Source organism: Caenorhabditis remanei, chromosome V (assembly GCF_010183535.1).
Source record: "Caenorhabditis remanei strain PX506 chromosome V, whole genome shotgun sequence".
NCBI classification, from domain to species: domain Eukaryota; kingdom Metazoa; phylum Nematoda; class Chromadorea; order Rhabditida; family Rhabditidae; genus Caenorhabditis; species Caenorhabditis remanei.
The window spans coordinates 4530344-4546575 of record NC_071332.1 but is presented as its reverse complement, the minus strand read 5'-3'; the positions used below and the strand labels follow the sequence as shown (position 1 = coordinate 4546575).

At 38.4% G+C, this 16232-nt stretch overlaps 4 protein-coding genes across 4 annotated transcripts; all 4 read right to left on the bottom strand.

The window, feature by feature from the left end:
* Nucleotides 1-200: 200 nt before the first annotated feature.
* GCK72_017281 (uncharacterized protein) lies at nucleotides 201-2448 on the bottom strand (the record flags this gene model as incomplete). The annotated part of the gene is made up of 9 exons (XM_053731996.1): nucleotides 201-302; nucleotides 563-833; nucleotides 879-1069; nucleotides 1116-1334; nucleotides 1379-1513; nucleotides 1562-1650; nucleotides 1696-1754; nucleotides 2168-2245; nucleotides 2294-2448. 9 exons carry the CDS (start codon nucleotides 2446-2448, stop codon nucleotides 201-203), a joined length of 1299 nt encoding a protein of 432 aa, XP_053580909.1.
* A 690-nt stretch (nucleotides 2449-3138) lies between these two features.
* On the bottom strand, nucleotides 3139-4480 carry GCK72_017280 (uncharacterized protein; the record flags this gene model as incomplete). The annotated part of the gene is made up of 5 exons (XM_003090281.2): nucleotides 3139-3246; nucleotides 3643-4008; nucleotides 4055-4150; nucleotides 4201-4419; nucleotides 4469-4480. 5 exons carry the CDS (start codon nucleotides 4478-4480, stop codon nucleotides 3139-3141), a joined length of 801 nt encoding a protein of 266 aa, XP_003090329.2.
* A 1561-nt stretch (nucleotides 4481-6041) lies between these two features.
* Nucleotides 6042-7591, bottom strand: GCK72_017279 (uncharacterized protein; the record flags this gene model as incomplete). The annotated part of the gene is made up of 7 exons (XM_053731995.1): nucleotides 6042-6292; nucleotides 6337-6452; nucleotides 6500-6594; nucleotides 6643-7083; nucleotides 7129-7220; nucleotides 7266-7396; nucleotides 7446-7591. 7 exons carry the CDS (start codon nucleotides 7589-7591, stop codon nucleotides 6042-6044), a joined length of 1272 nt encoding a protein of 423 aa, XP_053580908.1.
* Nucleotides 7592-8452: 861 nt separating this feature from the next.
* GCK72_017278 (uncharacterized protein) lies at nucleotides 8453-9335 on the bottom strand (the record flags this gene model as incomplete). Its single annotated transcript, XM_053731994.1, has 5 exons — nucleotides 8453-8554; nucleotides 8600-8748; nucleotides 8791-8906; nucleotides 8961-9055; nucleotides 9294-9335. 5 exons carry the CDS (start codon nucleotides 9333-9335, stop codon nucleotides 8453-8455), a joined length of 504 nt encoding a protein of 167 aa, XP_053580907.1.
* Between the last annotated feature and the right edge of the window lie 6897 nt (nucleotides 9336-16232).

Genomic DNA, 16232 nt, shown 5'->3' with positions numbered 1-16232 from the left:
AAAATTCCCCGTTACAAATTGTTGATACTTATTATTATAATTATAATTAATATTAATACATCACCTCTATTTTTCGTGTTATTCCATTTTGTTCACTTTCCTTCCGCATACGGGTAAAAAAATTCATTTTGCCTTATCAATAAATATTACTTATCTTGTACACAATATTAAAAATGCAGATCATAGAAGAAAAACTGAAATCAACATGAAAACAGAAACATTTCCGGGTGGGATAGTTTGACACGAAACACGTTGAAGGTATCTGCCAGGAAGAATCTTTTTTTTCGGATTTCCATTTCCGTCTGAAAAGTTGCCGGATTTTTTTAAAACAATTGGAGACGCTAGAGCCAAATTAGAGCGACATTTTTGCAGCTAATCATTTTTCGTAATGTCTGCAGGGTTCTGAGATATGCGTCTTCAAAGTTGCACATTGAGAGGGAGAAACGCAGAGATACGAGACGCTCTCGCTTCTCTGCGTCTCACTCTCTCCCTACACTACGACGCCACTCATGCTTGGAAACGTGTTATATCAAAAAATTTTCAACTAAAAAAATATCCTTACCTGATACTGCCGATTCAAGTTCAACAACTTGGTCAATCTGTGTGAGTATCTTGAGTGTTTATCCTTTTCCAGATAATACTTATGTAGATCATTAGCAAGTACATCTTGAAGCCTATCCGTGATTTCTTGAATCCGTCCTCCAAGCTTTTGACCAGTAAGGTGGAAGCATAGATTGCACAACATGAATGTGACTTCGATGTCGCTAGGACATAGATCCATTAGGGAGTGAATGATAGTCTCCCCGAAGTATAATTGAAAGGGTCCGATGTAGCTGAAAACTCGTTGCATAACACAAATTCTAAGACATCTGACTTACTATCTGACTTCCTCGTCCGACGCTTCTGAGAACCATTTTCTCTCAATCTCCAATTTATCATAGTTGATACGGTGCTCGGTTCCGTATACAAAATCATTATCTTCGCACAGTTTCTGCCTTCTCATCTCGGCAGTCATGGAGATCCGTTCCAACCGGGCGAAAAGATGCCACATGGATTTCAGGATGATCATCTGGAAGTTCCCATTGCTTCATGTTACACACCCTGATAATCATTACTTTGTCCTCGTGCTCAAGCTCCCTAAACTCTTCGAAATACGCAATCCACTCCCCTGCTCTTCTCATTTGATTAACCCAATGGTTCCATGTCTCAGACTTCCCAATCTTCCTCATCTCAGGGATACTTTCCATTATTTGTGACTTTCTAACTTCCCGGAGACCGAACGCTAACTTTTCCAAAGAGGATTTTGATCTTAGTGACTTGTCGAGTTTTGGGGTCTAAATAATTTCATAGAAACAAGACACCAAAAGTTTAGACTTACTTTTCTTAGAATGTACTCGGCGTCACTTAGAATTTGGGAGAGGTCGAAAAACGTGAGATGCTGGTAGTTTTTCCCGGAACCGAATGTGTAGGTTCTCACGGTTGGGCTGGAGTTTTTTACGAAGCGGTCCACGGTCTGGAATAAAATTTTTTAGTTGAGATCAAAAGATGAATGTATTGGTACCAGCGGAAAGATCAATTCAGCGGATTTCCGTTTTCGATCCTCATGGAATTGTTCGGAGCAGACAAATCGGTCACGGTCACGTTGGATGTCTGGAATAACCTATTGAAAACTGGAACATCTTCAAAAAGACTTACTATCAGGTTTCATTCCAAGAGCAAAGCACCGGTCGGTTCGACATCGTTTGCAGAGCCATCTGGAAATAAATATGTAATGAAAAACCTGAGTTCTTGAAATCGAGAACCCATCCGGAAATCATAAAGATAAATTCCCAATGTTTCGAGAATCTGAAATTTCTGAACTTCTAAATTACTGAAGTTTAACGTCTCCAGAATCCTAGAATTCTTGAATTCTTGAATGAGACTCCACTAAGCCAGGAAACCGATTAAAACCTAAATTATTTTGAATTCTGATATCTAAGAGTGACCGAAACTTAAATTCTATGAATCCCGGGCATCAGTGATTTCAGAAATCCAATCTCAAACCAATAAGCTCGAAATTTTAAATTTCCAAACTTAAGGAGACCTGGAATTTGGAACCCTGAATCCAAAAATTCTATGAAATTTCTAATCCCCCTTCACTAATCAAAATAGTCTACCCCTGACTAACCTTCCCAATTCATCTGGAGTGCACTTCTTGTCCCCTTCACGACATTTGAATGTCTGTTTATGAGTGACGAATACCCTTCTATAAAATAATTCGATTAATTTTCACCTGACTCCTCACTCAAACTACCTGAAAAATGCGGCACACGCTCGACAGCAGTCAACACCAAAGTGATTGCCATGAGCAGGTTGAAAACACACCAAACACTTTTGAAGTTTAGGCGTGCTTACAGTGGATGACGAGGCGGATGTGGATGTAGAGGGGGATGAGATGGAAGACATCATCTGAGTTTAGAAAAGTTGAAATTTCAAAGCAGTCGGATGTATAGAAAAGAGAATAACAGCAGCGGCAGAGAAGGTTGTCTAGGAGATGCGGAGTCCCCTTTTCCAATTTTCTATGGTTACCGATGTGTACACACGGCACAACTCAATACACAAGGAGGGGGCAACATATGATTTAGGCCGTCGGAGAGAAGATTAGTACGTAAAGAAGGAAAGAGATGAACTTGTGATACTTTCATATTCAGGAGACACCTGAATAACAATGGGAAAATAAAAATCGATAGTATTTACGATACGGAGAAACGTTGAAAAGATGTATTGTTTGCCGCGGAAATAGACGTGAAGAGAGTTAGAGAAACAAAGATAGACTACTACAAAGCTTAGTACATAAGGACAATAGAACCACTTGTTACTTCGGAGGGGTACCTCCGATCAAAGGTTAAAATCATGTCTAAAAACCATCTTCGAATATTTGATTAGACACCGCCTGTTCAAGAATTGACGTCATTTTCTGACTGTGTTACGAGTAACAACAGACCAAAAACGTTTTTACCTCCGATGAATCGAAACATGGGTGACTATTAAAAACACAGTATTTATGACGACGCCTACACATGTTTGTTGTTGAAAATTTATTCCAGGAATGTAACCATTTCACATGAACATTATTCAGAGATCACAAAAATAATTTATTCAATCGAAACGTTCATAAATAAATAGATCGGTGTGAGACCATTCTGCACGGAATGCGTTGAAAATCTCGCCGAGGACTCGGATCTTTCGCTTTTCCTCCATTATGCTCTGAAAAATCAGTTATTGTCAGAACAGAACACATTTTTTACGCTTGGAGACCAAAACTCTAGCTCTTGATTTTTTTTTAGTTGACAACTTTAGCAACTCAAGATTTTGAGAGGAGCGCTTTTGAAGCAAGAGTGTCTCGTCTCTCTTTTAAGCCACTAGCCAAGAACCGTCATAACTCAAAACCTAATAAAGTTTTCAATAAGTTGTCAACTACAAAAATATTGTTCAGTTTTGGATCTTCATTTTTGTAGTTGAGCATTTTTTGATATCTCTGCAAGGTTTTGAGATATGAGTCTTCAAAGTCTAGTTATGGAAATCGAGGTAGTGAGAGAAGAGACGCAGAGAAGCTAGAGTGCCTCGTTTCTCTGCGCCTCTTCCTCTGTCAAAGTAGTTTACCTTATACTGCTGACTAATTTTCAATATCTGCCCAAGCCTATGCGAATATCTCGATGTCTTATCGTGTTCCACATAATACTGGTGCAAATTATCCGCCAATATTCCTTGAAACCGTTCCATTGTCTCCTGCATCGCACCGCCCAACTTGCTGCCAAGAAAATAAAAACAAAGATCACAAAGAATATAACATAGTTCCTCTTCAGTAGGTTGTACTTCTGCCATACAATTTGTTAGAGGTTCACAGAGTATCATTGGAGTTGTGCCTAGGAAATTTTGCATTTGGTCGGAAGGGAAGTGTGTGAGCCAGTTGAAATCCCATTTTAAGGTATTAGTGTTGATGACTGAGTAGGTGGTGAATGCGTAATCCTGAAAATGTTAAAATTGGGTGATTAGGTTTCAACTTAGAACTTACACTACTCCCACACTTGTTCGCTCTTCTTAACTCAGCAGTCATCGCACTTCTCTCCAGTCGAGTGAATATAATCCACATACATTTGCTGATATGGGTCTGAACTTTTGATGTCATTATTTGGGGTCACTAAAATTTGAAAAACTCACTTTATCTTCTATACTCAACTTCTGAAACTCATCGAAGTATGACAACCATGTACAAGACCGTTCCACCTCAGATTTCCAGAAAGTTAAGGACTCATTCTTCCCAATACATTCGGTAATTGGGATGTTATCCCAGATTTGTGATTTCCTGACTTCTCGTAGGCCATACGCTAGTTTTTGGAGAGGATTCAAACATTTTCTATCGTAATCTTTGAAAGATCTCTGTGAATGTTTGAAATGAGTTTTTTTTTTGAAAAAAAAGTCGACTTACATCTGATAACATTTTTTGCAATGTCTCGAGTAAAGGTGAGATGTCTATGAAAGGCCTAGGCTCCGGTAATGGTAGAGATCTGGGAATTCGATTGCATTTCCTGGCTGCTTGGTTCGAAAATTCTTCAGAACAGAAAAAGTGGTCCCGGTTATACTGTATGTCTGAAATTGAAATCACATACAGTTTCAGACATGACGACCATTAGGCTATGACTCACTGTCAGGTTTCATCCCCAGTGCAAAACATCTATCGGTTCTACACCGTTTGCAGTTCCACCTATAAACGTTTTTTACTTTAAATGTACATATGTTTCAATAAAATGGAAATCTACCTTCCATGACTATCCGGCAGACACTTCTTATTCCCATCTCTACACTTGAAATGCTGCTTATGCGTCACAAAAACACGTCTGAAAAACGCGGCACACGCGCGACAGCTGTCTACACCAAAGTGTTTTCCGTGTGCAGGCTGGAAGCATATCTGACATTTCCCCATGTCGGGGGTGTTGGTGCCAGATGATGTTCCGAGTGAGGATAAAGATGAGGTGGAGGTGGAGGGATTCATTGCTGTAACAAATTATTTTTTCAGTCATTGAAAAGTGAAAAAAGAAAAAGATATTCGAGAGTGTAAGAGCGTGAACAATAGACATAGGGTTTCTCTGTCTATGTACATAGATCGAGGGAGACTAACGAAACAACAATTGTCATGGCATCCATTCGCTCGGAACGCCTCAGTCATAAGGTTTGTTTCTTGTTGTTATGGAAATGAAATGAATAGCAAGACTTGGAGAGCGGAAATTAATCAAATTTTGTGTCTGCGATTTAGTGGGAACATTGAGAAGCCGTGAGACGGAAAATCGTGAGAACAAAATTTATAAAAACTTCATTAAATTGTACATCACAATCCAAACCGAGAAGGAAAAGAAGAGAAAGAATATTTGCGTAGAGAGTGAGTCAGTTGAAATTGGGGGGATGAAATGATGATGGAAACGCAGGAAGGTAGAGAATAGGGGAATAGAGAAAACGAGAAGAAGACTGTCATGGTGAAAAGAATCACAGGGAGGGAAGGGGAGGAAACGTACTAACACGTTTTACATAGATTGGAGAGATCAGGACTTTAATAGTACAGACATGTTGGTTGGTTGGTCGGGAAAGAGAAGGAGAATGTGGTATATATATTATTTTGACTCTTGAGATTTCAATTCTGAATGGAAAATCTAGGTAAATGCACTGAGTTGTGGGTTATGAGGTTTTAAAGCCTTCGGTTTTCAAATTGGGCAAAAACTGCCTGATAACAAAGTTTAATTAAAATAGTTAGAGAGCTGATACCACATCTGTTAATAAATTTGAGTTTACATCAAAATGAGTCGAGTTATGAGTTATGAGGCAAGCTGGTTTGATTACATTTTATGTAACAAGTCTCATAACTCAACTGATTAAACAAATTTTGAATTTGAAAACAGATGCAGAATCACGACGTCAGCTTCTCCACAATAATGACAATGCCTTAAAATTCTCATTGCAGAACTAAAATCCTTAAAGCCGGAATAATATGAAAAAGGACTCAAGAAATTTCAACCCGAATACTGAAACAACTCAGGATGCGAGAACTTCACATGGAACGCATCCAGGATGTACGCCAAATGCAATCGGTCGTGTCTCTTGTGTAGCAAAGCCAACCAGTCATTACCCAAAGATAACAACTTCCCCAACCGATGTGCATATCTCGACATCTCCATTTTCTCATAATACTTATGCATGGAATTAGCAAGCACGTCTTGTAGCCTTTGTGTGATTTCCTCAAACTCTCCGCCTAGTTTTTTGCCTGTAATGAAAAGGTTACGGAGCAGTAGACTCTACAGAGCTCACCTGTCAAGCGTAAGCATAGATTGGATAGTAAGAATACTAGCTCGGTATCTGTGGGGTTCACATTTATGAATGAGTCCACTAGAGGCTCTCCGTGATATGTGGGAGCGTCTAGGAAGCTGAAAACCAGGGCTTGAAATTTTTAATATAATAGTTACAGACTTACCACTGCAGCTCCTCCTTTGAATACGTTGTGCTCCATTCCAAATCACAACTTATACTGTCATAGTCAATCAGGGAGTCGTGGGATACCACGAATTGCTGGAAATCATTTTTTTCTACTCTTAATCCTTCAGGTTAGGCACTTACCCTCTTCCCACAATATCCATTAACCCGCATCTCAGCAGTCATCGATAGACGTTCCAGCCTGCCCCAGACATGCCACATACACTTCAACATGTCAAACTTATGACGAAATGGAAGTTGTCGAAACTCATCGAAATACATTATCCAGTTAGTGGCTGTGATCAACTGGGACTCCCACATAAAGCAGGTCTCTTCCTTCCCCAATTTTTTCAGAGCCGACACATGGGTCTTCTGGTTTTTTCTTGCTTCCTTCAACCCGAATGTTAGCTTCTCGAGTGACGTCATTTTTGAAAATCTGGGATCAAATTCCGGTTGGCTCCTCAGTATCTTTTCAGCTCTCTCCACAAGATACCCCAAATCAATATACGTATACATTTTCTTCGGCAGCTTTTCCCGTTTGAAATATAGTATGGAATGAGGTACGCCCATCACTTTTTCCACGGTCTGAAATTCCTCAATCTCTGTATTCAAGTGCTGCATGAAACTTACATTCGGGATAGTACTCACTTGCAATTTTCGTCTTTTGTGGTTTTCCAGAAATAGTTGGGAGCTGTGGAATGCATCCCTGTCGTGTTGGATATCTGAAATTTTCAGATCAGGTAAGGTCGGGTAAAGTAAAAACTCACTATCCGGAGTCATTCCAAGACCGTAGCATTTATCAAGCCGGCACTTTTTGCAGAACCACCTCCCATCTCTCGGCTTACAATCCTTCGTTAACCTACACTTTTGTCGGTGCCCCGTCCCTAGAATCATGCGTCTGAAAAATCAGTAGTGTTGGTGGTAGATCAAACCCAATTTTAGGTTACCGAAAAAACGCTGCACACGCTCTACAAGTATTCACACCAAAGTGGTTGCCATGACCCTTCCCAAGACAGATTTCACATTTCACATCGTTATTCTCAACGCTTCCGATGGAGCATTCAGATGAGGACGGCGGACTTTCACAGCTCATTTTTCTGTAAGTTAAATAGGTTCAAAAAAAGATTTCGCAATCAAGATAAGTATTCAGATTCGGCGAAAAAATCCAATCGATATTTGAGTGTGATCAAGGAAACACAGAGCACAAATTAATTTATTAATTTTTTGTCTCTTAACGCATGATAAGAATAAAATAGAATACATATAAAACACGTAGAATACATAGATAGCGAAAAAAGAGAAAAGGGAGAGAAAGAAAGAGAAAGCAAACATTGGAGGCTTACTAAGTTCATGTTTAAAAATCTTGGGCTCTTTTTACTCTGTCTCTCTCTCTCTCTCTCTCTTTCTCTCTCTCATCTTGTTACTAAGGAACCAGAAGTTTGAGGACAATTGAGGACGAAGGCAAAAGAATAGGCGACGTGTTAATTATCTTGGTCAAAGATCTCCGGGAAAGGTCAAGAACGGGACGAAGTGGAATAACTGAATTGGAGGGTTCATAAGTTCGCGTTGGGATTAGATCGTTATCTAGCAGACAATTACAAATGAAAGGGAAAATATGATAAGGGATGATTCGGCGAAATGGAGATTGTATAAGATATGATATGGATTGAATCACTAATGTACATACATAAAAATGAATAGCTATCATCTTTGAGGATTAGTCAGGGAGCGATGATTATGCAATATATGTGTACTTTTTGTACAAATCAAATTCACATCTCTTTTTTTGTAATTGAACACTTTTTGATAGCTCTTCACGTTTTTGAGACACACGACTTCAAAGTTGGGCAACTAAATCAGAGAGACGCAGAGAAACCAGAGTGTCTGACTTCTCTGCGCCCTCTTTTTTTCTTGCTCTATTTCTTTTATTGGGCTCCCGTGAAACGTTCCATAATTAGCATGTTACTTTGAAAAACTCCTCACTCGAAATATACAGTTTGAAAACATCGAGAATCGAGCAGTTGTGGTATTTTTCCGATCGAATATTTCTCAACTTCTGAATCAAAGTAACTTTAAAAGACTTCTAGCTAGCTCAACTTACAACAAATTTCTCATAAATCTTCATTAACTGGCGTAACCTCAGTGTATACGATGTTTTATTCCGTTTAGTATAATAATTGTGTAAATCATTGGCCAAGGTCTCCTGTAGTTCTTCCACTACATCCCGGAGCTCTCCGGAAATTGAGTTTACTAAAGAAAAAAAAATGGTCGAGATCACATAAGAAGCGTTACCTGCCAAACCAAACGACAGACTACACAACAGGTACGTAAGTTCAACAGAATCCGGTCGAATCTCGATAATCTCCCACACCAACTCATCATAGTGCAGGTCTTTCGGGTTGAATAGACTGCAAAATTTTTGGTATGTTTAAATCGCGCTCTATCGAAATGGTTTCACTTACTATTCAAGTTCCTCGTAAGTATAATGACTCCACCAACTCATATCCGCCTTGGTTCGAGAGAAATCGATCAAATGTTCGTGAGAAATCACAAATTGCTGGAAACAAAGAAGTCATAGATTTTGATTTTTGGAATGTTTGGCTTTTGTCTATTTACACTGATGCGCGTAGAGTGAATGAGCAATATGTACAAGGCGAAAACAATCGGCATAATAGATGAGTATTAGGGAATAACATGTATCAAAAATTGCAGTGAAGCGTATTTGCATGAAACGCATTCAATAAATAGTCTGTGTGAAAGTACGCTCTGTTAACAAATTCCCAAAGGTAACTTACATCCTTCCCACACTGTCTATTCACTCTCATCTGAGCTGTCATGGCGATTCTTTCCAACTTTCCCCAAATTAGCCACGTGGTTTGCAGTAATTCTTGCTTTAAATAAACCGGCAGGTTTCTGATAATTTCTGAATAGTTCAGCCAGTTCGCAACAGTTAAGATAATGTTTTCCCATCCACTGACAGCGATTTCTTTGGTTATTAGAGTGGCTTCCTGAAATGCAAATATGAGAAAATTTTTCACTAAAAAATGATACTCACATTCAAAAAAGTCTGCTGTGAAGATCGAAAGTCGTCCAGTCCAAATGCGAGTTGCTCCAAGTTGCTCAACTTTTTCAACTTGAATTCAACACTCTCATTTTACACTATTTTTGGCGGATGGTCAAAGGAAAATGACGGCTTTTCTGCCAAAAATTCACTCAACCTTTCAGCAAACTCAGTCATATCTATATAGACAAACTTGTGATTGGTTGGCAAAATTTTCAGTTTGAAGCATATATAATGAGGTGAGCCAAGGATTTTTTCCACAGTCGCTGGCACTCTTTCCGTCAAGTAAGAAGATAACAGACGTTTCTTCAAAAAAGTTTTAGATGACCTGAAGGAATCTCGATCATACTGGATGTCTGTAATGCTTATAAAACTTTTTATTAATCTATAAAACCAGTCGGTTCACGTCGCCTAACGGCGACTCAACCTCCTTCCCTACACCACCCTTCTCAGTTTTACAGCGCCTGCGGCGCTTCTTAGCTGAGCAGTCCGTTCCGACAAAGCACAATTATAAAATCGCTCTTTTTCAGACTCAAATTCTACAAACTTTCTCAATGACTTTTTCTATCCTGATAGAATATGAAATTGAGAATGATCTGTTTTTGAATTTTCGAATTTGAACTTTCTTCCTATGTTTTCCTTATTTCGAAATAGTCTTACAAAAGAACGTGAACTTGATAACTCTTCTCTCTCCCCTCCCCAAAAGGCGAGTGATCATACCGATATGAGTTTTTATTTTTGCCTGATCGGCGGCGATGCCGCCTCTCCTTCTCGGAATATGGCAGACTAAGACAATATGTTTTAATAAAGTTCAAGAAGTTGAAGACTTTTCTATTCACATCTTCAAAAAATGGATTCAAAGTACTCTTCCTGAAGTTTTTGACTGATCGGCGGCGATGCCGCCTCCCTTCTCGGAATATGGCTCACTAAGACGGTGTTGTAACAAACTCTCATCCTAGAATTCATTTTTTTAGGTAGCCGATCAACGACAAAGTTGCTTATTCACAAACCACCATCACTACTTGAGTAGCATTCTTCCATTTATTTCAACATCTTGTTGGTAATTTCGTTAGCTGAGCAGTCCGTTCCGGCAGAGCACAATTGTGAAATCTCTCAATGACTTTTTCTATCCTTATGGAATATGGTATTTAGAATGAGCGGTTTTTGAACCTCCCTAAAAAGCGAGTAATAATTCAGATATCAATTGTTTTACTGATCGGCGGCGATGCCGCCTCCCTCCTCCCTCCTCGTTTGGCGAAATAAAACTATAAGTTTCAACAAACCCATAGGGTCGCTGAAAACGTCATCGATTAGGCGGGATCTAATGCTAACCCCGAACCTTATGATACGTAACAGAGAAAAAAGGGTTTCCCGGTTCCTTTCTCTTTTACTTTTTATATTGTATGAAATTCTTCTTCTTTCATAAGTAGTTTTTGTTGACTCTGAGCAGTCCGTTCCGTAACATAATCCCTATTTTTCTAATAGGAACTCACAAATGTTCTCAGTGATTTTTATCCTAAATTGACCGGCACTATTTTAAAAGACTCTTTCAGAAAGAACAGAAATTTGGTAACTTTGCTTTTTTTCGGACAGGAAGGGATAATTGAAATATCAATTTTCGATTTTGGACTGATTAGCGGCGATGCCGCCTCCGTCCTCTAAATATGGCACACTATGATAATTTTTTAATGAATCCTCATCCTAGCATTTAGATTTTTGAAGGTAACCGTGCCACAACAAAGTTCCTTATTTAGAAATCACCATCACTTCTTTAGTAGTATTCTTTTTTTCGCGAGTTTTGCACTTTTTGACTATTATCATTCAGAAGAGCAAATTCGAAACAATCGGGGTGCAAATTTATAGAGAATTCTCAAGGCACACGGAAGGTCAATTCCCTTTTAGAAACTCGGATTTCATTTTCTCTTCTTCAAAAAATGCACTTACAGTATTTTTTGAGTTTTTGATATGAAGCTGCGGACAAAACTCTTATTGTAAGCTGCCATCAGCTTCTGACACGGTTTTTGTGGAATTCTAATTTTTGAACACCGTCAAAGTTGCAACTCAATCACCCATTATGATAGAATCGAAGCGGTGGGAACAGTGACAAAAGATTGGTGCAGATAGTTACTTGACCCTTCTACGAAATCTTTACTGTAAAAGTTATAAATACAACTTTCATATACTGGCTGTCTATGTTCTTTTCAAAACAAAAAACAGAAAAAGATTTCCGACCTGGAGGGAACGAACTCACTCCCCCGTGGGTGAGAGTCATCTGCGTAGACCGCTACACCAAATACGCGCGGCCGGGGCGCTCTCGAGAATGCAGTCAAGAAACGCCGAGTCAGTAGTATTTGGTTGATATTTTGTGCTTTCTACCACCCTGTCGGGACACACTTTTTCTGAACGCTTTCTACTGTTGAAATCGACATCGTCTCCAGAAGACGTCAAATTTGATATTTTTGAAAAACTAAAAGTTCGGGCATCATCTAAGGGAAATTTTCTATCTATCTATCTAGGTTTCATAAAAATTGGTCCACTACGGAGGGAGTTATGGTCGGCGACAAATAAACAGACAAACGGAATCTGTTGAATATTATTAGTAAAGATTGACCTACTTTTGGTAGACATCCCTTGTCCCAAACATCTATCTAATCGACACTTTTTGCAACTCCATCTTCCATTTTCATCTGGTTTACACTTAAACTTCATATTCCGACATTTTGGTTTAGCATCTTTCGAGAAATGACATCTCCGGAAAAATGCAGCGCAAGCCCGACAAGTAAACGCACCGAAATGCTGGCCATGTGCTGGCTGGGAACATATTTGACATTTTTGAAGGCTCAGGTCTGGCAGACAAATTTCGGTTGATGTTGAGCAATCCATTAGCTGTAATTCTTAGAAATCTATATAACTTTCATAACGGGGAAAAAGAGAGAAACGAAACATAGACAACCGAAGAAACGGGGAAGCGCACTTGTATGTTTGCCGTCAAAAGAGTAAAGAGAAGTGTATGTAACTAAACGGTGCAGACCAAGTGATTGAAAGTAAAGAAATGAATCACTAGGTTGGGTTCAATGATCAATATTGTATTGGAATTCTCATGATTTCATAACTATGTAAGACTGATAACATTATTTTAAAACTGATAACAAGTTGGAAAGTTCCGGATATAAGGTACTAAGAATACTTTGAAGGTATTGTGATTCATAGAGGATTGGTGAATACTTGCACCATGGTACATTTTTTTGCTGGTGCGAGATTGTGAGAAGCGCATGAAAAGGTAAATTTTCAGGAATATTTTGAGTTTCCAACTTGGTGACAGTGTTTTAATGTGAAAGGCTCTATAAGTCTGATTCTCAGTTCATTCGCTCTTTTTCTGGGGGAGCACACCTGTCAACTTTCATTCCAGCACGCCCTGGTCTATAAAAACTATAAGTTCCTCCAAAATATAGAAAATTGAAGCTCTCAGCATGTAAGGTAACATTGATAAAATGTTACTTTGTTTTTTTTTGTCTTACATGACTAACTATTATAGATTAAATATAATTCTCAACTTTTGTAATTAATTTTTTATGTAAGGGTTCCCCTTGGGGAGTTACAAACAGTTCATGTAGAATAACCTACAATAATCACTCCGCCTTCCGTCATTTTAAGATTTTGTTCGTTTTCCGCCTGGAGGAGCTTGATGAATTTGTTCGCCGACTTGAATTCACTGATATTTTTAAAAGTTTTTGCAGCCAAGCTATCAGTTTTTAGCAAAACACGAAATTTAACACAAATTTAACCATTTTTAGGAGCTTTTTACAACAAAATAAGACTAAAATCTACTTCTAAAAATTATTATTTTCCGCTTCGTGGTCTTCAACAGTGTGCTCCACCGGTGAAGAAACCGGCGAAAACCCGGTTTTTTTTCACCGGTGAAAACCGTTATAATCACCGGTGAAGTTTTTCTCGGTTTTATAAAAATAAAAACCGGAGTCAAGTTTGGCGAAAACCGGTGTTCACCGAAATTCCCCGGTGTTCAATATTGAAAAACCGGTTTTCCCCGGTTTTCATTTTTCACCGGTGCCCGGTTTTCCCCGGGGAATCCCCGGTTTTCACCGGTTTTCACCGGTTTTTTTTGATGATGAAACACTTCAACGTGAACGAACATGACAGCAACCGGCCATTTTGAAACAGGACATTTCGAAACCGGACGTTTCGCAACCGGACATTTCGAAACCGGACGTTTCGCAACCGGACGTTTCGCAACCGGACATTTCGAAACCGGACATTTCGCAACCGGACATTTCGCAACCGGACATTTCGAAACCGGACATTTCGCAACCGGACATTTCGCAACCGGACATTTCGCAACCGGACATTTCGAAACCGGACATTTCGAAACCGGACATTTCGCAACCGGACGTTTCGAAACCGGACATTTCGAAACCGGACGTTTCGCAACCGGCATTTTTTTGTTTCGAAGTGTCATTCGGTTGCGAAACGTCCAGTTGCGAAATGTCCGGTTGCGAAATGTCCGGTTTCGAAATGTCCGGTTTCGAAATGTCCGGTTTCGAAATGTCCGGTTATGTGTTACCAATTTCAAAAAAACTCCGGCGAAAACCGGTGAAAACCGGGGAAACACCGGTTTTTTCACCGGTTTTTCCCCGGTGAAACACCGGTGAATTTCGGTGAAAACCGGTGAATATTTTCACCGGTTTTTTCATGAAAAACCGGTTTTCACTAGTTTTAAAATCCCGGTGGAGCACACTGGTCTTCAATGTTCAGCTCAGTCATCCAAAGACCCTTTAAGACGCACTCTCTGACTCGTTCGATCAACAGACCATGTTCACCCGAAAAAAGTCGACCATCTCCGATTTGCCAATCCTTTTGATCAAAGATAGTACCAAGTGTTCTTAGCAAATTGGGGTACTTTTTGGCCAGGTCCGTCACCTGGGTACCTAGAAAAATCAAAAAATCGATATTTTTCGAAAATTTTTCCTGAAGGAGTTAGGAATGAAATCTCAACGGGAAATTAATGTAGACACTATTTTAAGCATTTTTTGTGTTCAGAACAAAATTCCAGCTCAACACCTTCATAGTGAAAATTTTGAAAATTTATGAAATTTTCGGGTTTTTTTCATGAAATCGTTTTTATCTCGGCAGGGACACGAGAAGACGGGCTTTTTTATTTTAAATTCGGAATCTACATAAAATTTGGTATTGGAAACATGCTGTCTCTACTCGTATCTCTAGACCTAAAAAAAGATTTTTTGGAAAGTATGAGAAAAACTTGGATTTTAATTTTCGAGGTCCTCCGGTAAATTATTTTTGATGTTCCAAAACAAAGGTTTTTTGAATTTTTTTATTCAGTCATGTCATTTTATTTTATTCCGAACGCGATTTTCGATCATACCACAAAAATTTTTTCGAAAAAATTGAATTTTTTGAATTTTTGAAATTTTTTCCTGAAATGAATCATTTGAACTGAAATATGAAGGATAACATTATAAAATTAGAAGGATATGATTGAAACATAATTTAGGTTTATGAAAAAACTAATTTCCATCATCGGGTCATCTGCAACGTACGATTTCATGATGAAATTTAGAGAAATGTTCAACTACGGTAGTTGATGCATAGGAACTTTGTACTTGCAACGTTATTTGGCAAAGGACTGTGTTGAAAATGACAGCACACATAAGAAAACTGCAAAAATTAAAAAAAACCTTTTCTGACTTCCAAAAAAGGTCAGACCATTGAACATGTATGAGTCTCTTTTTTTCAATTTTTTTTTCGAAAGTCTTGCTATATTAATCAATTTTTGCAGTTTTCTTATGTGTGCTGTCATTTTCAACACAGTCCTTTGCCAAATAACGTTGCAAGTACAAAGTTCCTATGCATCAACTACCGTAGTTGAACATTTCTCTAAATTTCATCATGAAATCGTACGTTGCAGATGACCCGATGATGGAAATTAGTTTTTTCATAAACCTAAATTATGTTTCAATCATATCCTTCTAATTTTATAATGTTATCCTTCATATTTCAGTTCAAATGATTCATTTCAGGAAAAAATTTCAAAAATTCAAAAAATTCAATTTTTCGAAAAAATTTTTGTGGTATGATCGAAAATCGCGTTCGGAATAAAATAAAATGACATGACTGAATAAAAAAATTCAAAAAACCTTTGTTTTGGAACATCAAAAATAATTTACCGGAGGACCTCGAAAATTAAAATCCAAGTTTTTCTCATACTTTCCAAAAAATCTTTTTTTAGGTCTAGAGATACGAGTAGAGACAGCATGTTTCCAATACCAAATTTTATGTAGATTCCGAATTTAAAATAAAAAAGCCCGTCTTCTCGTGTCCCTGCCGAGATAAAAACGATTTCATGAAAAAAACCCGAAAATTTCATAAATTTTCAAAATTTTCACTATGAAGGTGTTGAGCTGGAATTTTGTTCTGAACACAAAAAATGCTTAAAATAGTGTCTACATTAATTTCCCGTTTAGATTTCATTCCTAACTCCTTCAGGAAAAATTTTCGAAAAATATCGATTTTTTGATTTTTCTAGGTACCCAGGTGACGGACCTGGCCAAAAAGTACCCCAATTTGCTAAGAACACTTGGTACTATCTTTGATCAAAAGGACTGGCAAATCGGAGATGGTCGACTTTTTTCGGGTGAAC